We start from the raw sequence: 25,095 nt of genomic DNA on the forward strand, positions 1-25,095 counted from the left end.
TTATTTGGGTCACACTTTGTCCTATCTAGTGTTCATTTGATACTTTCTAAAAGCTAACTATAGGGATTTGACACTTTTTTAAGCTCGAGCTCTCTTCCTTTCTCTTATTACACTATTTCTAAATCTGAATTGTGCTTTACTACGAGCATGCCCTACTGCAAGTTTATGCCCTACTACAGGTCTATGTCCTACTACAGATGTGTCCTACTAAGAACATGCCCTACTACGAGCAGTGTAGCGTAAAGTGCGCCTTATAGTTCATAGCATACATGCGTGCGTTATCTCTTACTAATCTTGCTTTCATCTAAAACTATCCATAACCTACCAAACTATACTCTTGGGATAACCCTTGATTCCTAAGCCTCAAATTCCTTTTCTTGTTTTTCTTTCTTTTATTTTTCTCTCCCTTTCCATTCCTTTCTTTCTTTTCTTTCTTTTCTTCCTTCTCTTTTTCTCCTCATTTTCTTTCTTTCCAAAACAAAAAATTATTGTTTATTGGACTATTCACTTAATAGAGTAGTCTTTTGTTCATGCAATTTAGTAGTCCAAACGGTTTCTAATTCATACAAACTATATATCATTGAAAAGAGGATTCAAAGAGCTTGCCAACAAGCTATAATAGCACTCATGATTCATTAGATAAGACAGTCAAAAAGTGGGACGAATTCAATGGCAAAACATTGTATTTATTATTTATTTGGTAAGGCAGTCCTTTTGTTCATGTAATTTAGTAGTCCAAACAGTCTCTAATTCATACAAGTTATATATCATTGAAAAGAGGATTCAAAGAGCTTTCCAACAAGCTATAACAACACTTATGATTCGTTAGATAAGACAGTCAAAACATGGGATGAAATCAATGAAAAAAAACTGTATTTACTTTTTATTTGGTAAGACAGTCCTTTTGTTCATGCAATTTAACAGTTTAAACGGTCTCTAATTCATACAAGTTAAAGAAGATTAAAAAAGATTTCCAACAAGCTATAATAGCATTCATGATTCATCAGATAAGACAGTCAAAACGTGGAACGAATTTAGTGGCAAAACTATAAATATTATCTAACTCTCTACCATAAACAAAATAACACACATAGATACCCCAAATGGAAAAACAACATTTCTCAACTTCAAAATTATCATTTATAACATGAGTGTATATGAGTGTCTAATTCATAGTGCTTTCTTTTTTTTTTTCTTTACTTGGTCTTTAAAAACCCTTTCAAATCCTTCTTTTTTCTTCAAAAAACAAAGAAAACAGCATGAAGAAGGCTAAGCGTTTGGAATGGACGAGAGAAGATGATGGAAAAAGGCATAAAGTTTCCTTTTTTGTCTTTTCTCTTTTTATATATATACATACCTTTTAATATGGATTTATAAATACTTATATATATACATATATATATATATCTTTATCTTTTTGTAATTGTTATATATTTGTATATATATATATAAACACATACATACATGTGAACATATATATTTAAAACTAGAAATGCCTCAAAGTAGGGTCAAAAGACATAAATACCCCTAAAACGTACCTAAAGGTATTGCATTGCTAAATTGACTAAGGGTAGGAAGATGCATGTCTGTGCATGCTAAGACACACGATTATGAATTGTCAATAGTTTTTGAATTTTTGAATAAGAATTGTGGCAAGTCTATTTCAAGTGGTTGTCAAATTTGTGTAGTGTCATGCATGCTCGTCCATTAAAGATACTTGTCCATGTGTCGCGTTTGGCAAGCAAAAAATAAAAAGAGCATTTAACATAATTTGAGTTATTTTTCACATACCCCAATCGCATACCAAAAAGAAAGGGGAGAGTTAAGTGCTTTAGGGCATTAAAGAAGAGTCGCTAACTGACAGAAATCCTATAGCCATGTAAAGAATCCTTTGTATTCCAAATGACAAGTATGATGTCTTTTTATTGTTTAAGATTGATGGATTATGCTTGGATTATTTGTTACATGGAATTTATACTTTGCTATGAATCTTTTGTGACAACTATGAGTGTATCAAGCAATTTTGTGATTAAAAGACGTTGAGATATGAAAGATTATGTGATTGTGTTACAATTGTAGTAATAATCGTGATCCATGAATGTTGTTCTGATTTCATTGTTGTTTGATGGTTATATGTGAATATTAGGATATGAAATATTATGTGATTGTACTGCACTTTTGTGTTGAGAAGACATATGCACAACCATGCGGTATAGAACACATGTCTATGTTTGGCTTCTCTAAGAGGGCACGACCGTGCTTCATGGGGAGCACCCCCATGCTTTTGTTATAAAGAGCACAAGATTCGTACGCATACCCATGTGTGTGTGCTTATGAAGAGCACAAGGGTGCAAGCTTAGTACACACCTATGCATATGCCAAGATAAAGAAAAAGATTATTTTACCCTCAGGTTTTGTGCAAGAATGGGGAATTAAAGAAAGAAGGGAATAAAAAAAGACTTTTAGCATGCAAGATGAGCTAGTCAGTTATAATAAAGTGTCTGACTATGTAGAAGATGACATAGACCCTAATTAAATCGAATATAAGTAAAAAATCAGAACAGTTAAAGAAAATGAAGTACATCTAGATAACAACCAATTATGTGTGTAAGTGGTGAGATACGAGACAACAACAAGGCCTTTCGAGATATGGATACCTATGAGATATATCATGCACTTAGCATTAAGGCACATTGGTCACACAAGTCAATTCAGTTCAATTATGCATGGTAAGGGATATGGCCTTTAAGTTAGTTCCTTACATGGTCAGCGGGATGTATTACGTACACGCTTATGGTTAAGGCCATTTGAGGATGAGTTTTCAGTTAACAATCTTGTCGCTATATGTATATGGTAAAAGAGGGATTGCGTCCAGTTTCTCGTGTGACAAAGGTATCATAGTTAATTAGTCTAATAGATTGTATGACATGTACGCAAGGCATGATAATCAGTTGACACACAATGTGTCAGTTGCTTTCACTAGGACATTAGATATGTCAAGATCAACTTAAGTAAGGATATCCATAATTCGGTTCAAATCATAAAATCAAATTGAATCAAATTGAACCGTTTAGAAATTATGATTTGGTTTAGGTTAGAAATTTTTCCAACCATTTTTTCAGTTTAGGTTGTGGTTTGAGCGATTTTCAAACCAAACTAAACCGTAAATCTTATTTTTGAAAATACATATATATAACTATATTTGACACAATTTTTCAATAAACAATTAGATGTACAACTTGTTTTTTTCATGTTTATTTTGTTATTTTCTTTATATGTATAATGCATATATATTTTAAATTTAATTTATATGTTTATATTATGTTTTAGAAAACTATAATTACATTAATTTTATTAAATGATATATAGATTTGGAATTAATGGTTTTAAAAGGTTTAAATCATAGTAGTTGAATTGTGTATCTAAAAATTAATTTTTTATATTGTGTATCGTATTGTATAATACGCTGTTTAAAAAATAAAATAATAAAATAGTAAAAAATTATAATTAACACGCCATCATTTGAAAAATATTACAAACATCCTTAACACTTAAAAAATTTTCATATGCACCCATTGCAACATCATTTTCTCAAAAAGTGTATCCTTGTATCGGTAATATGTATCATATTATAGGGTACGTGTCATATCATACGATATATTTACTGTATCGTATAAATTTAATATATCTTATGATACATATCGTTTTTCATCTGTATTTTATTGATCGTATCATAAGATATGTATCATGTATCATAACATACTAATAATTATGGTTTAAACTATAATCCAAACAGGATCAAACCATATTTTTTCAGTTTGGTTTGGCTTGAAAATTTTTCAAACCCTTTTTTTCAATTTGATTTGAAAAAAAAAAAACTCTTAAATCAAACAAAATCGGATAGTGCACACCCTTAAGCTCAAGCCTTAGCAATCTTTGTGAATGGCCTATGTATAAGGCATGAGGCCGCCAAGTCATGACTATATCAAGATCCAGTAGTGAAGAACTATTTTAGTTTATTTTTTCATGCAAAGTACTAAGAGATCACCTACTTATTGAGTTTTTTTCACTCAAACATTCTTTTTTTTTTTTTTGTGGTTTTGTAGGTAGAAGTGAGTAGCAAGGTATATGAGAGAGTCAACGGTCCAACCAAGCAGCTGCATAAAGACAAAGGGCAAAATCATTTTTTTTCAAATTTTGTGTCATTTATGCATTTATGTTTCAATTATGTACTTTATAGATTTCCAATTGTTTTTCAACACTTGATTTGTAATAATGGAGGATTTTAATGCATTTAAAATATTTATTTAATTTACACTTTTTTGCACGTTTTTAAATATAAGTGATTAATTACATGTTCTTAATGTCGTTTTTAATTAAGATACCAATCAATGCATATCTCTTTGGGCCATAGTCCTTGTAGGGGTATATTTCTAGAGAACAGTGTTAGACCTACTATTTCTAATAATGCGATATGCTCCAACATGTGACATACTCCTTAAAGTTACAAATCAGATTCCACATTCAATCAACATGTTCATGCAAAAGTCTAGTTACTACTTTGATCATCCAAGATCATCATTCCAGTATTAAGAACATGTGTAACAGAAACCGTAATAAAAAGCAAATGGATGCTCAATCCTCACGTTACTTGTCATTCGGTGTTTGCAAAGTCTCTGTGTGGCTATGAAAGGTTTTTCTATGGTACAAATTTCCTTCCGATGGTGCTCAAACTATCAAAAGTGCTATTCCTTTCTTGGATACTCTTTGGAAACAATAATGTGTAAAATATTGTTATCAACCCTTCACACCTCTTTTTATTTTGGCTGAAAATCACCACTAATAGTTGTGCAACCTTCATGCACAGTCATACAAGTAGTTTAATGGTGAAGATTACATCTTGCAAACATTGGAAATGTGCTTATCCAAAATTTCAAATGCAATATATGGTCATACACTTCCTTATGCACAAGCATACATAGTGACCAACTAGCATTATCTATCATATATTGAGTATATGAGTGTCTAGTTAGTAAAAACGCAAATTATTCATATTTTAAACATGTCGTTCCAATATTTTTAGCCCAAAACGTATTAAATGCATATTTTATTTGTTTCCCGTGTTAAAGGCATATTTTTGTCATTTTTACATTTTCCATTTTCTGTGAATTTTTAAAGTTCGAAAATATCCCTTGCATTTTTAATTAATTACCATAATGTCATAATTATATAAAACAAACCTAATTTTTTGTCATCCAAATCTCTAACCTTTCCTGATAATTTTTTGTGATGATTGAATTTTGATTATATATTATATTATATTAGGTTTAATAGTCAATTAGATACTTTACATATAAATTGTTAACCAGAAGACCTTCGAAAAGTACTAAAATTATAATTGATATTATTGTATTTTTAGAAATATATTATTAATAATATGTCATATTAAACCAATATATACAAGTTTCGTATTTATTTCGTATTTGAATTTCATGATTGTTTTTTTATAAATGTATTTTCACCATTTATCGTATTATACCTGTATAATTTTTGTGCTCTTTTTTTCCCATTCTTGTATTTACTAACTTGGTACGAGTGTACATCTCCACCACGTATGATTGTATATCCTTCAAAACTTAAACACTTCATACACCATACACAAAATAACCATTATGCTTTTCACTGATTATGCATGGGCGTGCACTCTTGATGTGCACAGTTGTGTAGACCCTTACCATAAAACACTTAAATAAATCAAATCCAAATAAAAAAAAACCTAAATACACTTGGATGTACATGTGGATGTGACATTTTTGCTACAAAATTGCAACAAGAAAGTGGTCACATACAACGATTGATCAAGTCCAATTTTGATTTTAAAAAACAATCTTGAATGTAGAAATTGAACATTCTAGATTGAAATTCATTTCTCAAAACAATAGATTTGGTGTTTTTAAATTTGATTTTTAAATTTAATTGATTAATTAGAAATCCTTATTTCAAAATTGAATTAAACCTTGATTCCCTAATTTTGAATTATCGATTATTAACTCAATAGTATCAAACCTTAATTGTATATTCTATAACCTAATGCATTTAATTATGATACTACATGTAAGATTGATTTACATAAATAAACAAAAACAACTCCAATTTATAGGATTTATGTCCAAATTATAAAATACTGAATTGAAATTCCTAATTTTATTTTTTATAATCTCATGTGTTTATTCTAATACCAAATGTAAGATTGATTTACATAAATAAACAAAAACAATTCCAACCAGTAAAATCTATGCACAAGTTATACATATTAAATTAAAAACTTTTAAAATTATTAAAATATCTGATACATCATACATTCTAAATTCATCAATTTCCTGAAATAGATATTTCTCCCTTGAAACCTTTATAAATAACAAATTTTTATGGTTTAAGCTTTTCTATAAAGATTCTAGAGAAAATCCAACCAAATATAATAAGTTATTAAATCCCCATAAAATATCGAATAGACCTTAAGTCCAACAATAATGCCATCTATGCAGTTCATAATTTAGATATATTTTTATTGATTATTTAAATTCACCTATAAACTTTATCCGATGTTGAAAAAACAAAATTATAATTAAAAGGTTTAGGAAATTTTATAACAATTGAATCAAAACATAAAAAGAGTTTCAAGTGAAAGCATGACAAGATGATTCATATCTACTTTACCCACACAACAAAAGCAAAATGATGAAGGAACAAAATAATAGCAAATTACGGACAACATAAAGACTACTACATGTCATAATAGTGGAGTAACATGATAATGATAATAGTAACGGTAATGATGCCTCTTTCTCTCTCTTCCGTCAACCTCAAAAACTACTGAATAACGCAAAACTTAAGCCTGTGCTCAGGCATCCAACTGAAAAGGAGAGCATTGAAGAAGCTGAGACTCCCGGAGATGGTGCCGGGGCTTGCTCATTTTCTCCTACACTCATTGTGGGTGAAGCAGCCGCTGCACCATTTGGAGATTCACCTGCAATATTATATTATTATTAAAATCAAATATAATTCAAACGAATCTAGGCCGATCAACACAATACTTTCCCAGACAGCAATTTGTAATTTCATTTTGTGGTTTTTGCATTCAAAGCCAACAAATTTCTTCCTCTTTTAGAAAATACAAAAGTAACAGAAAACATCGTACTTTTAATATGGTCCATGTTAAACAAGCTTCTGTCCCCTAATCAATCTAAAACCAAATTTCAAATTCATCTTTGTTGTTCAACATAAACTACATATCTTGGTGCTAGCCCATTTCTAAAATATGATTAATTGATCATTTATTTAACAAAGACAAAAATAAATGTATAGGTCTCATCTAAACTAAAAGGATGAAATTTTCCCTTAGTTATAAATTAGAGCCACCCTTTTTAATTTCTACCACATTTACTGAAACAATTGTGCTAAACTAACATCCAATCTCACAGGGAAAAAATCTTATCCCATTTAAAATGATAATTTATAAAAACAGTGAGTAGACTTGTCTGCAATAAATCTCTGCTTTATAATAAAATTAAAAAAATAAATAACATAAAGAAAATGCAGAGCAGAACATACATACCAGGTGCAGCTGCAGGAGAAAGAGACACTATAAAACAAAAGGGAAAAATGGTTAAAATCAGATACGGAGCATTTTTCATAAAGAAAAAGAAAATCTATGAAATTTTTCATAAATCTATGAAAATCTATGAAAAAGAAAATAATAAATAAAGAAAATCTATGGTTAAAATCAGCCACCAAGGAGTGCCGCAGCCATGATCTCGCCTCAGTGAGGGCAAGAGATAAAATTTCAAAATCCATGAAATTTTTACTTATTAATTCATTAAATTTGGTTGATACATAAATCATCCTACACAAGATAATTTTGCTTTTATTTTATGAAAAATTAAAATATATTTTAACATTTCAGAAGAAATTTATGACATTTTGTTTTAAAAAAATAAAAGGAGTTTTAATATTTAAAATAGAGTATTAAGGTACACTAAATTATTTCCAAGTAAAGCGGGATATGATCCCCTTCTCGCTCCTTAGAGGCTATAATTTCCTGAACTTTGTGTAGTTTAAGAGCTTACTTTATGTAATTATCTGTAAGAGAAAAGGAAAGAAGACTAACAATTACAGTTGGTGGCCGGGGGGGCAGACAGTTTGCAAGCAGCAGGGAGAGTGAGGGCCTTTGTGACATTCAAAGTAACACCAAAAGAGGCGCTGTTCTTAAACCCTTCACAAAGGCATTCTGCATCAGTCTTCAACACTGTTTTAAGTCCAGAACAGCATGTCGCCGGCGGTTTCGACTCTGAACTTCCCGCTGAAACAAATGAGAGACAATCTGCCATGTTTAATATCAGACTCATACAGTCGACGGCCGGTGCTGGGGCCGCATCGTGATGGGCACAATCTCCCTGATGAACGACGTAAATTGAGAGAATCAACAGGAATGCAAATTTGGATGCCATGGTGTGAGGTTGTTGATTTAAGAGAGAGAGAGAGAGTGTCTGTCAATGAGCTTGTTGGTAGGACTGCCACAGAAATTTTAAAGAAATAAATGAGAATAGATTGTGGGTGGAAGGAAGTTCAAATAAATAAGAGAGAGTGTGGGTTTCGCTTTTTTCGAGAACGGAGCCAAGAGAAAATTGTCACGTGAACAAAGTAGTGGGTGCAATGAATATAAATGTCACTTTTCAGTGTGCCAATAGAAGGTGGTTTTGGATTTTCAAATTTTAGAATTTAGAGCCATTTCATACACAATTAAAATTTGTTTAATTTTCTATCTTAATTTTGATTTTGCACAATGGAGAAATAGAGACGTGAATGGGTTGAAGCAGCTCCGATATAGCCCACTGGGCTCAGGAACCATGCCAAGGCTAAGGTTCTCAACATTACGAGTCTTTAAACTAGATCAACTTAAAAAATATATAAAACTTATAACACAACCTTATGTATATAAAATTGAATTGTGTTAAGTTTGTTTAAATAATTTTTTTATTTTTTAATGAAAAATTTACAACATAAATCATTGTCTAATTATTAAAACTGAAGATAGTATTTCAAACATTTGATTGATAATCTTTTATTTGTGGTAGAGAAAACCGTTATTACATGAAGAAAAATTTTATAATATAATAAAAATAAATTAATTTACATAATTTAAAATTATAAATTTAAATATAATATATATACCATCCATCGACTCTACTCGTCCTTAATGTTTAGATTCTTAAATTATTTGAAGATATCTTTTACAATTTAATTCAGTAATTTAAAATTAGTTTGACGTGATAATTCATATACATGATCCTTTAAACCGTGCTTGAGTAGAAATTGGATCATCTATCATATAACACGTGCTTACCTGTACTAAAAGCGGATTTTGATGCTATAGTAAACACTAGAGGGGTTAGTATATCTCAGGTCATAGCGACAAGCATAGGAAAACTTCCTGCTTTTTCTTTCTACTATACTAAAACATTTAATTTCTCATGATCATATTATTGGACAATTTTTGGATAATGATCAATATTGATATAATTATAAAACTCACTATAATTTAAACTTTGACCTGTCGGCTACTTACCTTTACTCAAAAGTGACCATATGCACGACTTTTTTCTTCTTGAACTAATAGAACTTACTCTTGTTCTAAACTTTCTACAATTCTTTTATATTTATATTCATAAATACTATACATTTCTAATATAAATTATTTAATATTGTCTTTGCAATTAGTAGTATTGATAATTAACAAATTATCATTAATAGTATTAAATAAATTTTTTACTCCTAATATTTTTGTCTTAGAATTTAAGACAGTGGCAACGACAAAAAGTAAAAGAATTTCATTCTAATATTTTTTAAATTCATATTCAATTTGTCTAGATGTATTTGGAAAGTATTATGATATTTAATTTTTTTTAAAATATCATTAATTTCTACCATACTATACAAAATTAAATAAATTGTTGGATTATACACACCTGAGCATTGGTTTGTCACTCTATTAAATAACTCTAACATATTCATTAAAACTATAACAATCTCTCAATCATGATTTAGAAAAAAAAAAAAAAAGATTTTTAGAATCTTTTGGTTAGATATTGAAGAACTATGTTATTAGTATTTCATACACTTCGCATGTTTTTAACCATGGATTGATTAATTGGACCAGATTGACCGGTTTATTTGATTGGACCATGAATTGGCACTGTAGACGAGTATTGTAAAAACCAGAACCGTTATAGGTTTAAAATCAGATTGGACCTTGGTCGAACTGTCGGTTCGCACTTGAACCATAGTCTAACCTGGTTTGCTAGGTTTCCGGTTCAAGGCTTCATATAAAATAAACCTTTAATGTTTTTTCTTCTTCCTTGCTTCATACACAGACGCAGAGTTGTTGCAGGCAACAATTTACATTACTGCTCAGAAATTCAAAGTCTGTTCACTGATCTTTTGTCGACAACAGTTTATAAATGTCTACCGATGACGATGACGACACTGAGGGAGTTGGTTTCAATCGTAGCCTCACAAGACAACAGTATCTCCTGTTGTATTTGCAACCATTCAAGGTGGCTTCTCAAGCTCCGATGGTGGCTGACAACGACGAATTCCCATTGCTACTATGATAGGTGATTATACATCAATGACAACGATGATAGGCTGGTCATTTGTAAGACTTTGTGAACTTTTTGTTTAAATTGTGAAGTTTGTTGGTTTGTTTCAACTTGAAACTTTATGTTGATAATCAACGACAACACTGTAGCATCTGCACAGTGTTTTTTTAAATTTTTTCTTTTGACAGTTTGGTCAAATGGTTCACAACAAGTCCACATTGTTATATTTTAAATTTTAACTTAATAGGTTTTGGCTTTTGGTGCTTGCCAATTTGTGTTATGAATTTGGTGCTTGTCAATTTGTGTTATAACTTTTGGTGTTTAATAATAGCTTAATTTGTTATTGTTAATTTGTAATTAACTTATTGTTAATTTGTAATTTTATTATGTATTTGTATTGAATGTCTAGACTGAATGTATTTCATTTGTAATATGGTTAGTTTTCAAGAATTTGGAAGTTGAATATCAATCTTCTATGATACCTTATTTAAATATAATAAACCAATATATAAAAATTTTATTTCATCAAGCCAACTTAGTGATCAAATTACGAATATTGTTGTTTATAACGAATGTATGAGTTATGTATATTGAAATTCAACAATTGAATTGAATAATAAAATTGATTATGAGTTTTTGAGTGTTCGACTTTCACATAACAAATATTGTTGGTATTAAATTTTAAAATTAAAAGTTATACTTTAAAAACCTAATTATATAATATGATAAAGATATACACATTTATTTGCATAAGTGATATTTATTATTTACTTTACTTTCATATACACAGACATTTTATTTCGCAATTCAAACATTACAAATGCGAATTATAAAATTTTTTATTTTTAATGCTCAGTATATATTTAATGAATGAATATATATATATTAATCGGTATTCTGATTTTAGTGTTATTTTTATATGCAACAAATAGATAAAGTAGAGGTATGTCGTCATCTGGATGTCGGGTTTCTTCAACACCATGTCGAGTAAAAGGTGATATTACTTGGGCACATGTTTCTAAGAGTGTAGATGAGAATAGGAAGAAGATATTAAATTGTGTATATTATGGTAAGACAGCTAGAAGAGGTGGTATATATAGAATGAAGCAATATTTGGCTGGGAAAAAAAGGGATGTTGGTCTATGCATTAAAGTTCCTCATGATGTTAGATATCAAATGGTGAATGCATTAGATGAGATTGTAGCAAAAAATAAAGAAAGACAAGAATTTCGTAAGCATGCAACTCCTTTTGGTGCTACTATACCTCTAGTTGAAGGTGCTATTACAATTGAAGAATTTAAAGGGTTGTCTCCTTTTATGAACATGATTGAAGACAATATTGGCATTGAGTCTTCTAGAAAACAAATTAGACTTACGAATGATTTAAAAAGAAAAAACCGATTGCGATTAGTGATTTTTTTGCTCCAAGGACTACTAGTGGGGTTCAACCTTCAATAAGGAGTGTTTTGGCTGGAAAAGTAGCCAAATGGAGACCTGATATGATTGTTGTGAGGTTTTTATATGATTCTTGCATCTCTCTTAATGCATTAAATTCTATTTATTTCCAACTTATGTTAGATGCCATAACTGTAATTAGGCCTGGATATAAGCAGCCGACATATTATGAAGCACAAGTGAATTTGTTAAACGATTCAAAGAAGGAAGTTCAATTACTTTTTGATAGTTATAGAAAAAATTGGGAAGATGTTGGTTGTATACTTATGGCTGATGGTTGGACAAACATTTCTAATAAGTCATTGATAAAGTTTTTAGTATATTATCCAAAAAGGATTTGTTTTATCAAATCAGTGGATGCATCTGATGTTGTAAAGAAGGCAGACAAATTATTTAGGTTGTTTGAGAAAACAGTATTATGGGTTGGGCCTAAAAGTATTGTCCATTTTGTGACAGATAATAAAGCTAATTATAAAGCAACTGGAGCATTATTGTCTGAAAAATATAAAAATATTACTTGGTCACCTTGTGTAGCACACTGTATCAATTTGATTTTAAAAGATATTGGTGAAATGAATCACATTGTTAGAATTTCCAAATGTGTATTTCTTGTGACAAAGTTTATTTATAATCATACATTATTGATAACTTGGATAAGGAAGAGAGAAGGATAGAGAGAAATTATACGACCTGGTGCAGCCTGATTTGCTATGACTTTCATGGCATTGCAAAGTCTTTTTTAGCATAAGCATGACTTACAAGCGATGGTTATTGACAAATTTTTTATTGATTCCGGATATGCAAAGAGTAATCCAGGCAAAGAGGTTGTGACCATAATTCTTTTGGAACAAAATAGGTATGATTGTAAAAGTTATGGGTCCTCAAATGCATTTACTTCGTATTATGGATTCAGATGAGAGACCTTCATTAGGATATGTCTATGATAAAATGTATAGAGCTAGGTTGGGGATAAAGAAGTTGTTCAAGAATAAAAAAGAAATTTTACAAGTCTTATACTCAAATAATTAATTTGAGGTAGGATAGGACATTGCGTTGAGGTATTCATGCAGCTGCATATTACTTGAATCCTGCTTTTCAGCATGATCATGAATCTTTTTGCACAAAACCAAAGGTATTGCAGGGTTTTCTAGATGTTGTTGAGAGTAAAACATGTATGTTTAATGTTAGTAAGGCAAAGTTAGTGGAAGAGAGTCAAATGTTTCACGATTGCAAGGGGAGTTTTTCATGTTAGTTTGTTATTAAAACATGCAAAACCACGCGACTTGGTATGAATTTAATTTATATGTTTTGTATGTCTCAATTCTTTTTCTAATTTATGAAATTATATTACATAATTATATACATATTATTTTATATTAGATGAATGGTGGAGAACATATGGATACAGTACTCCCAATTTACAGAAGTTTACAATCAAAATTCTTAGTCAAACTTCAACATCTTCAGGTTATGAGTTCAATTGGAGTGTTTTTGAATGCATACATACTAAGAAGAGAAATAGATTAGAGCATGAATGTGTAAATGCTCTTGGTTTTATTTATTATAATTTACGATTGCAAAATAGGTAACACAATTGTTATTTATGCATCATTACATTTTTTAATGTTTTTATTACGAGTATTTTATCATGTTGATTGATTATTATTTACAATTTTACATATGATTTTACCCTGCTTAATAGCTATTGGTATATTGCTCTTTAATATTTTAATTCTTTACTTTTCTCATTTTGACTATTTAGGTTATGTTACAAGAAATCAAACTTTGATCCAACTGATTATAAAAGTATCGATAAAACCGACTTTTTGATAGTGGACAAGGAAGGAGAGTTCAGTGAACTTAATGTAGATGAATTGGATCAAATGCTTTATGGAGAGAGATCTATTCCTATCAATAATGATCAAACAATTCATGATTTTTCACATAATTTTTTAGGTAAAAACTTTTTTTTGACACTTATACAAAATGATTGATATACTTGCATAAATGATTGATTTTTAGGGTGAAAGAAAATAAAAAATTCAACTATAAATTTTGTAGATAATGTTATTGAAGAGGATGCTGTAAAAACTGAACAAATGATGGAGGGTGCAACAGGAGTAATGATAGGATCTTTTAACATTAGTGATGATGACGAATGATCAATTACTTATTTATTAAACTATATGTTAGACAAATTATATTTTTTATATGTTTTGTTAAATGTTGAATTGAATATTATTTGTTTAATAATTTTTATGTTGATTGGTTGGTGTTATATTTTATTTAATACATATATTACATTTATATTTTGTTTGGGTGTTCAATAATATTGGATTTTTTTTTGAAAGCCCATGGGAGCTAGCCCAACCTACTACAATACTAGGCCAAATCATTTTTTTGTTCTTCGAGTTAGGTCACTAGGCAACCTAACCTATTTGCCATGTCTAGGAGAACCATTGTTTTCCGACATTATTTTATTTTTATAATTATTAATTATTAAAATTAAGGCAAGTGTGGAAAAAAATATAATAATTTTTTGACAAAACCTATATTTCATTAAAATATAACAAAAATAAATTTATATTTTTGTCTACCGAAAGACAAATATTACAAAAATATAATAATTAAGGTAGACTTATTTAGGAGATGAATTGTCTTTGTCTATCTGAAAAGACGAAGACAAGTTGTCTTCATCTGCTTAAAGAGACAAAGACAAATCATTTTTGTTTGCCTGAAGAGATGAATAAAGGAAGATGATTCATTTTTGTTTGACAAAAATGGTCACCGACAACCAAAAATTAGTGGGAGAAGAAGATGGTTGGAAGTTCGGCTATCGATCACAACAAAGATGGTCACCAGAGAAGGAAAAAACCTTTAGGGGAAAAAATATAACTTTTCAAACTTTGGGTAGGGGGAAATTGTTAACCTTTTCAAACTATGTTAGTGTATGCCTTAGGAACCATTCGTGTTGTCAGTTTTAGGGTATTTCATCTTGTATATAATTTTTTAAAATAATTTATTAATAAAGAAGTAGTTATTTTGTTTATACGCATAAGTTGTTTCCTTTATTTTGTGATAATATAAAGTATGTGTATAAATTGTTCGAATGACTCACTTAATATAAACTGAATCATCGAATCATTCCCTACGGTCATGATATAACTTGAACAATTATATCACATAGTAGGTATACTGAATATCTCCATAGTGCAGGTCACAATAATGGTTATGTCATTAAAGTATTAGTATAGATTAACAGTTAGAGAATTGTTTTTTGAACATAACCAATAACAATAAGTCACATGATCATTAAATTGTAGTCAATGATTTATCATAAGATCGTACTAGTGTACGAAGTAATCCTTTGACCTGAGACGTCATAGTCAGATCCGATATAGATATGTATGATTCATATGGTGTATATATATAGGGTTAACCATATTCATAAAGCAAACCATATTGATCATGTGTTATTTGTATATAGAGAAAAATGATGGTCAAGATAGGATCTGTTGACTCGAAAAGTATTGGGCTCTAAATATTTATTGATTCAATCCGAATCTGAGTTCTAAAGTGAACTTCGATAAATATTAGAAATCAAATCTCTAGCTAGAGTATAGTGTAAGTCATACGAAGGATGTTCATTAAAAAATATTCTAAATATTTAAATTGATGATTCGTAAAGAATTGAAATTAGGACTTTAACAATCCATGAGTTCGAAATTGATCTGGATTAGACAACGGAAGGATATTACCTGCATGGAACGTACGAGTGGATATTTTAGGTTCGATTGAGTATTTCTTTGTCATGGATTAAGGGCTATGACATATTGCTAGATGTTTACTATAGTTGTTGAGTTTTCAGATGTACTTTCAGATCATCTGAAAAAGAACTCACGGTTATGCCAAAGTAAACCTAAAGGGTCACACCAATAAACCAAACTTGCGAGAGGGAGAATTAATTATCTAGGGTTAGCTAACACCTTTTGAAGGATAATAAGAATCATATAAAATTTTATATGGATGCAAAAATAACATCTTAAAAGTTAAGGTGTTAGTGAGATGAAATTAATGTGTCTAAAATATATTAGATATATATATATATATATATATATGACAAATCTTTAAATCAACATTTTGGTGGGCCAAAAGTAGAATTTTATAAAACTACAACTAACCACCTGATGCGAACCTTGACGATTTGACACAAGACCCGACACTCAAGAAGATATTTTCCCAGGATTGAATCGGTTTCGTCACGTAATTAAACCTTGACCCAAATCGATATGGAATCGAACGAACCTTGGTATTGAGAATGGTGAACGCCACAAGACAAGCTTGATAAGTTCAAAGATTGTAAACTCAATAGTAAGCAATCTATTTGTGAAAAATCAGCCAAAAAGTTTTTATTCATCATGAAATGTTTTGTTTTTATAGTACAATGCCAACTTAACCCTAACTACCCATAACCCAATGGACTTCCAAACTTTCCAAGCCCATTACCTAAGTAACTACCCAAAGCACTAATTAAATTAAAAGAAAAGATGTCACTTGGGCTCAATAAAGTCTAGCCCAATCACAAACAAGATCAAAATCATAAAACTGAAAATCCTAGATTTGGGTAAACAAAAAAAACTATGAAATACGGACTGAAATGACGTTATTTGGGCCTCCAACTTGAGTTCAACCAGAAAACCTCCAGGTTGTGGTTATAGATCTTGAAACGAGCTTCGTGTTGATATATTACAGGCCCTGTAACTCTTCCCGGATCAAAAGTTATGGCCGTTCAAAGTTTGCTCGCGCATAAGCTTGGGCCTGAATCAAGTTGATCTCTCTGTTGGCTCCTTCAAGCATCCAATCGTCCTTGAGTGAGCTGATCTTAGTCTCCAAGCCCTCCACGAGTCCAACTAAGGCTTGTTGCATCTTCTTAGCTCTGCTCCTCGTAATTGGCCCAATCGGAATATGTAGCGGATCTTCTTGAGGGCTCGATGCGTCTACGATGCCTCTATCATCCCCTCCCTCTTGAAAAGGATTTGTCCTCAAATCTGCATCATCAAAAGGAGATAAGTCAGAAACATTAAAAGTAGCACTTATATTATACTCACCTGGAAGATCCAATCTATAAGCATTATCATTGATCCGCTCGAGTACTTGAAATAGCCCATCGCCTCTCAGATGCAACTTAGATCTGCGTTGGGATGGAAACCGTTCCTTCCGCATGTGCACCCAAACCCAATCACCAGGTTGGAAGACCACCTTGTGCCTTCCTTTGTTAGCTTGTTTGACATATTGCTCAGTCCTCCTTTCAATAGTTTGTCTAACTTTCTCATGAAGCTGTTGAACTAACTCTTCCTTCCTTTTGCCATCTAAACTGGTACGTTCCTCAACAGGCAAAGGTAACAAGTCCAAAGGTGTAAGTGGATTAAAACCATAAACAACTTCAAAAGGTGAATAACCAGTAGATGTATGCACCACCCTATTATATGCAAATTCTACATGTGGCAAGCTTTCCTCCCAAGTTCTCAAATTCTTTTCTAATACAGCACGCAATAACTGAGATAAAGTTCTATTAACTACCTCTGTTTGTCCATCTGTCTGTGGGTGACAAGTTGTAATACCCTCAGATACATTCCAGGGGTATTTATGTCTTTTGACTCTATTTAGAGATATTTTTTATTTTAAGTACATATATTTGTTTTACATGTATATGTGTGTTTATATATATATATATATATATATATATATATATATATATATATATATATATATATATATATATATATATATATACCTTAAGAAAAAGAAAAAAAAAAAAGAAAAGGAAAAAGACAAAGAGAAAAAGAGAAAGAGATAAGACTTTATAGAGAAGACTTTTTCATCATTTTCGTCCATATTCCAGCAGCCTCTAGCAGCCACCATTCTTCATGTTTTTCCTTTGCTTTCTTGAAGAAAAAGGAAGGATTTAAGGGAGTTGGAAGATAAGAAAAGAAAAGAAAAGAAAAGGAAGCACTTGGAAGCTTTGGTAACCAAAGATCTCCTTCCTTCTCCTTTTATCTATGTTTATATGCATGTTATGTGAATATGTTAGTGTGTTTTGGTATTGATTTAAAGTGATCTTGATGATAAAGGAAACAAAACAAAGAGGAGGAAGCCAACTTACAAAGATTTGGCTTGAAACAAGGTAAGGGGTACCCTCCTTGATATGTGACACGTTTTAGGCTTTTGGTTCCTTAGATCTATGTTATAAATGTTGATTTTGATGTTGAGGAATGTTGTTTTGCCATTTGGGATGTCTATGTATGTGATTTTGTTCATGGCATAAAGTTGCAGAATATTAACAGTTTTTGCCACTGAGTTCGTCCCATGTTTTGGCTGCCCTATTTGATGAATTATGAGTGCTATTATATCTCGTTGGAAATCTCTTTGAATCCTCTTTCCAATGATATATAGCTTGTATGAGTTAGAGATCATTTGGACTGTTAAAGATTGTATAAACCGAAAGGACTGCTTTATCAAATAAACAGGGGAGGCAGTTTTTGCCACTGACTTTATATGCTGTTTTGACTGCCTTATCTATTGAATTATGAGTGCTATTATAGCTCGTTGGAAAGATCTTTGAATCCTCTTTTCAACGATATATAGCTTGTATGAAGTAGAAACCGTTTGGGATGTTAAATTGTATAAAAAAGAAGGCTGCCCAGTTAAATGACTGTTCTATGAACAGTGTTTCATAATTCTGGGCAAGAAAGAAAGAAGGAAAGAAAGAAAGAAAGAAAGAAAAGGAAGAAGAAAGGAAAGAAAGGAAGGGAAAGGAAAGGAAAGGAAAGAAAAGAAGAAAAGAAAAAGAAAGAAAAACAAGAAAAATAATTTGGGGCTCAAGATTTAGGGGTTGTCCCAAGAGTAATGTCTGGTGCGTTATGAATAAATTTAAACGGAAGCAAAATTAGTAAGATATAAAACCCGTATGCATGCTATAAACTATGAGGGGGTACTTTACACTACACCGCCCGTAGTAGGGCACATCCGTAGTAGGACACGTCCGTAGTAGGACATAGACCCCCAGTAGGGTCCGCTCGTAGTAGAACATGCTCGCAGCAGAGCTCAATTCAGATTTAGAAATAGTGTAGTGAAAGAAAAAGAGCTTGAGCTTAGAAAAGTGTCAAATCCCTATAGTTAGCTTCCAGAAAGTATTAAATAGACACCAGACGGGACAAAGTATGACCTAAATAGTAAAAAGTGAACTAAATTATCCTCTCAATCTCTCATAGAGGTTAGGATGTGAGGTTGAGTCCCAAAAGTGAGTTAGAACAGGAAAAAAAAAAGAGATAGTTTACTTGATTCTTTCCCCTTACTGAGTGTTCTTATCACTCACTCCCTTTTCTTTCCTGATTGCAGGTACAGGTGATCGAGGTAGCTACGAGGTAGGGTCAGGTCAGCGTAGGTAGATCCGGTTGGAACAGGTTATCTCTGGTTTATATTACATGCATACAGTGACATGTTTTTATTGACTTTTGACTTTTTGAGATTATGGTACAGTTACATATGATTACTCCCTGTTTTCAGATACTTTCAGATGAGTCTTCATATGAGTATATACATCTTTTGTTCGCTTCCAGATTTTTAGTTTTCTTGGAATACTTCCTAACCACTTTTAATGATGCGTTTATTTTAAAGTATTTTTTAAAAAGAAAAAAAATAGACGCTCCGAATATTAATTCATAATATTTCTCCTTCGGTGGGTAGTACTTCTAGGGAGGGATGTTATACAAGTTGTAGAAAATAGTAGTTTAGTACCTAACTTACCCCACAATACCTTCCAGAAATAACTTAAGAACTTCACATCATGATCAGATACAATACTTCTTGGAACTCCATGCAAACGCACGATCTCCCTGAAAAACAAATCAGCAATGTAAGTTGCATCATCAGTTTTACGACATGGAATAAAGTGAGCCATTTTTGAAAACCTATCAACTACGACAAAAACCGAATCACTACCCTTCCTAGACCTAGGTAATCCTAAAACAAAGTCCATAGAAATATCCTCCCACGGTACAGAAGGAATTGGTAAAGGTGTATATAAACCATGGGGTAAGACTCTAGACTTGGCCTGTTTACACTTAATACAACGAGTACAAACACGCTCTACATCTCGTTTCATATGTGGCCAAAAGAAATGCTCTTGTAGTACATCTAAAGTCTTAGCTATACCGAAATGACCCATTAATCCACCCCCATGTGCTTCCCTCATAAGCAATTCACGTAAGGAACTCATAGGCACACATAATCTATTTTCACGAAATAAATAACCATCATGCCTATAAAATTTACCAAATGCAGTCTTCTCACAAGCTTCATAAATACTGGAAAAGTTAGAATCATTCATATACAAATCCTTTATGCACTCCAAACCAAGTAATTTAGTATCTAAAGTCGAGATTAGAGTATACCTACGAGATAACGTATCTGCCACAACATTTTCCTTACCTTGTCTATAATGAATGACATAAGGAAAAGATTCGATATATTCAACCCACCTTGCATGTCTCTTGTTCAACTTAACTTGTCCCTTTAAATGTTTTAGGGACTCATGATCTGTCCTGATGACGAACTCACGTGGCCAAAGGTAATACTGCCACATCTCTAATGCTCTCACCAAAGCGTACAACTCCTTGTCATAAGTAGGGTACTTTAAAGCGGGTCCATTGAGCTTCTCACTGAAATACACTATAGGTCTATTTTCCTGCATCAAAACAGCTCCAATACCAATACCTGAAGCATCACACTCAAGCTCAAATGGTTTAGAAAAATCAAGTAGTGCAAGTAAAGGTGCAGAACTTAACTTATCCTTAATTAATGCAAATGCACGCTCTTGTTCCTCACCCCACCTAAATCCTACATTCTTTTTAATAACTTCAGTTAGTGGTATCGCTAGTGTACTAAAGTCTCTTACAAATCTCCTATAAAAACTAGCTAAACCATGGAAACTCCTGACCTCAGTCATAGAAGTAGGTATTGGCCACTCTCGGATAGCCTTGACCTTCTCCTCATCTACCTTAATTTCGTTAGATGAAACCACAAATCCTAGGAACACAACTTGGTCAGTGCAAAAGGAATATTTCTTAAGATTACCAAATAACCTCTCTTTCCTAAGCACAAGCAACACATCATGCATATGTCCTATATGCTCATCTAGACTACGACTATAAATGAGAATATCATCAAAATAAACGACTACAAACTTGCCAATAAATGCACGCAAGACATGGTTCATTAATCTTATAAACGTACTAGGCGTATTAGTAAGCCCAAATAGCATTACCAACCATTCATATAGTCCATACTTGGTTTTAAAAGCTGTTTTCCATTCATCGCCCTCTTTCATCCTAATCTGATGATACCCACTTTTTAAATAATTTTTGAAAAGATACAAGATCCATGCAACTCATCAAGCATATCATCTAACCTAGGTATAGGATAGCGATACTTTACAGTGATTTTATTAACGGCTCGATAGTCAACACACATTCTCCATGTCCCATCCTTCTTAGGCACTAGAATCATTGGTACGACACACAGACTCATGCTCTCTCTCACGTATCCCTTCTTTATCAACTTCTCCACTTGCCTTCGAAGCTCCTTTGTCTCATCGGGATTACTTCTATAGGCTGGTCGGTTGGGTATCACCACTCCAGGTATGAAGTCGATCTGGTGCTCGATCCCACGAATTAGAGGTAGTCTATCAGGAATCTCCTCAGGGAATACGTCTTCAAACTCCTGCAAAAGAGAAACAAACACACTAGAAAGAGAATTGTCAACATTAGTGAAAGATATAAAACTTTCCTTGTAAACTAACAATAATGGATATTGTTTAGTCATAAGGGTAGTCTTCACATCACTCATTTTCCCATAAAAACTCCTTTTTTTTTGCTCCTTGTTTTCTCTCTTGTTTTTTCTCTCATGGCTGAATTGTTCACCCTCTTTTTCCTCTCCCTTCTTTTCGGCCTTACTTTTTCTTCGCTCATCTTCATTCACATTTTCTCTCTTTTTGTTTTCACTCTCACTTTCTTTTCTCTCTTCATTCATCTTTCTTCTCCTCACTTGATCCTCAAAAACTTGTTTTGGTGACAATGGTACAAGTGTGATGAGTTTATGGCTCATTATGAAAAAGTATCTATTATTAAATCCGTCATGTGTTACCTTTCTATCATATTGCCATGGTCTCCCTAACAAGATGTGTCCAACATGCATGGGTACTACATCATATAACACCTCATCTTGATACCTACCCACAGACAAAGCCACCACTACTTATTTGTTCACCCTAATTTCTCCACAGTCATTCAACCATTGAAGCTTATAAGGTCTAGGGTGTTTGATTGTGGTTAAACTAAGTTTTTCTACAAGTTCGATACTGGCTACGTTCGTGCAACTACCCCCATCTATAATTAAAGTACACACCTTACCCTTCACATGACATCTAGTATGGAAAATATTCTCTCTTTGGTCGTCATTTTCTTCCTTATAGTGTAAACTCAAAGCTCTCCTAGATACTAATGCCTCACCCTCTACTGCATACTCCAACTCTACATCACTAGCATCCTCTATTGGTGGCATAGACTCATCACTAGACTCTTCCTCTGTCTCATATTCACCATCCTCTCTCAACATCATGGTTTTTTTGTTTGGACATTGGGAAGCTATGTGACCCCTACCCAAACACTTAAAACATTTTATCTCACTGTTCCTCTTTGATGGTTCGAGTTTAATATTAGACTTTTCTCGGCTAGACTCCTCTCCCTTAGGTTTAGAGTACTCAATTTTTGGCTTAAAAGGTGGCCTATCATCTCTCTTTGACACACTCGATTTTCCAAGACTAGAATAGGAAACTACATCCCTTTTACCCTTACGCTATAATTGTCTTTCTACCTTCATCACCATATGTACCAAATCCTCTAGCTCTACATAGTGTTGGAGCTCTACAACATTTGCTATTTCCCTATTCAACCCATTTAAAAACCTAGTCATAGTGGTTTCCCTATCTTCTTCTATATTAGCCCTAATCATGGCTATCTCCATCTCCTTGTGATAGTCCTCCACACTTTTGGTCCTTTACCTAAGCCCCTGTAAATTCTGAAGTAAATCCCTATGGTAGTGACTATGAACAAAACGCTGCCTCATTACACTCTTCATATCATCCCAAGTATCTATGGGTCTACCCAAGCTCCTACGTCTACTTTTCAATAACTGGTCCCACTAAATGCTAGCATAATCAGTGAATTCTATAGCAGCCAACTTCACCTTTTTCTCCTCGAAATACCTATGTATATCAAAAACCTAATCTACTTTTCGCTCCCAATCTAAGTAGGCTTTCGGATCGTTTCTACCCTGAAAAGGTGGAATTTTCATCTTAATGCTACTAAGGTTACTATCACTCTGCCTACCCTCTCTATACATACTATTTCTATGACTTCGATGTTCTCCTTTACTCCTTATATTATTCAACCTATCACTTATTCCATCATCCTCACTATCGGTAACTATCCTATCCTCATCCCTCACTACTGGTGCTTTTCTCCTACCTTTAGTTGTACTACTTTCCCCTCTATCACTTTGTTGCTACTCTAATTTGTCCAATCTATCATTAACACTCCCTATTACATTAAAAAGTCGCTCAAACTGTTGTTGGATTGCTTGCAATGTAAAAGCCTCAGTTTTACCCGAATCTTCTACCATGTTATAATTTAGAAAACAAAATGTGTTTGTGAACAGTAATCCTCACACGATCCGTCACGTGTTTGCACTCGCGCTCGTGTTTTCACTCTAATGTTCTCACCACTCTCTAATCAAAACGATACTTGTGACAAACAACCACTAGTCAATCTAGGTTATGTTACGATTACCGATAACTAAAATAAAGAGACTAAGATTCAAGAAGAAAGAAAATTTTCAGAATCGAAAAAAAAAAAAGACACAATTTCAAGAATGAATAGTTAAGGGAAAGAAATTCAAAAGAGATGACAAGAATAAAGGAAATCAAATTCAAAAGAGGTAAGTGTGCTAACTTTTTCCTTGATCTCTCTTCTTTTTTTTTTCTTTTTTTTTCTTTTTCTTTTACGTTTTTTTTGCTCCTTTTTTTTTCTGCCTTTTTTCTTCTTCTTTTTTTTGTATGCTACTTGGCCGAAAATAGGAAAAAAAATAACTTCTTTAGATCACACAAATCCCCTACTAAAAAAAAATTTCAAGCAATTAACGGAATAACCAAGGTTTAATCCCTTAATTTAGGACTATCAAAATTTTCAAGGAAAATTTAAATTTTTAGGAACAAATCAAGAACTCAATCTCCCAACTTAGGTAATTACAATGCTTCTCCTAAAGATTAAAGGAAACAAGGCAATCCTAATCCAAGATTATTCTCCCCAATTTTGGAATCCCACTTTTTTTTTTTTGCTACTGTTTTTTTTTTTTTGACAATCAAGGCAATTTAAACCAAGGCAATCAAACAATAATTTCCACCAAGAACTACCCTTGCACTTTTGGCAATAACAAAATCTTTCCCAAGAGGTCAAGAATCTCACACAAAGCCAATCCTTAATTCACTCCCCAAAGGATATATATTTTCGGCCTCAACAATATATTTATTTCATTTTTTTTTCTTTTTTTTTTTTTGATCAATCAAGAAGACAATTAGACACCCACACAACCTAGAATTTGACTATTCCAAGGTTAATCACAAATTCAAGAATTTGATGGAAACAAGGACACCAAAACACAATCAAGAATTCAAGAATTTGATGGAAACAAGGACACCAAAACACAATAAAAAAATGAAAACGAAATCACGACTAATGACGAAGAGAATTCCTACTCGAAAACACAAGAAAAGATAGATACGGAACCTAATTCGATTCGACTCTGATACCAACTGATGCGAACCTTGACGATTTGACACAAGACCCGACACTCGAGAAGATATTTT

The 25,095-nt window shown here is 32.2% G+C and overlaps 1 protein-coding gene and 1 pseudogene across 1 annotated transcript; both read right to left on the reverse strand.

Annotated features, from left to right (window-relative positions):
* Positions 1-6,619: 6,619 nt before the first annotated feature.
* Positions 6,620-8,623, reverse strand: LOC123213303 (non-specific lipid transfer protein GPI-anchored 31). The gene is made up of 3 exons (XM_044632704.1): positions 8,168-8,623; positions 7,616-7,642; positions 6,620-7,027 (listed from the first exon to the last, which is right to left on the reverse strand). The coding sequence occupies exons 1-3, from the start codon at positions 8,505-8,507 to the stop codon at positions 6,864-6,866; spliced, it is 531 nt and encodes a 176-aa protein (XP_044488639.1). The 5' UTR covers positions 8,508-8,623; the 3' UTR covers positions 6,620-6,863.
* Positions 8,624-16,771: 8,148 nt separating this feature from the next.
* On the reverse strand, positions 16,772-23,309 carry LOC123212795 (annotated as a pseudogene).
* Positions 23,310-25,095: the final 1,786 nt, after the last annotated feature.

Source organism: Mangifera indica, chromosome 4, assembly GCF_011075055.1.
Source record: "Mangifera indica cultivar Alphonso chromosome 4, CATAS_Mindica_2.1, whole genome shotgun sequence".
Taxonomy (NCBI): Eukaryota; Viridiplantae; Streptophyta; class Magnoliopsida; order Sapindales; family Anacardiaceae; genus Mangifera; species Mangifera indica.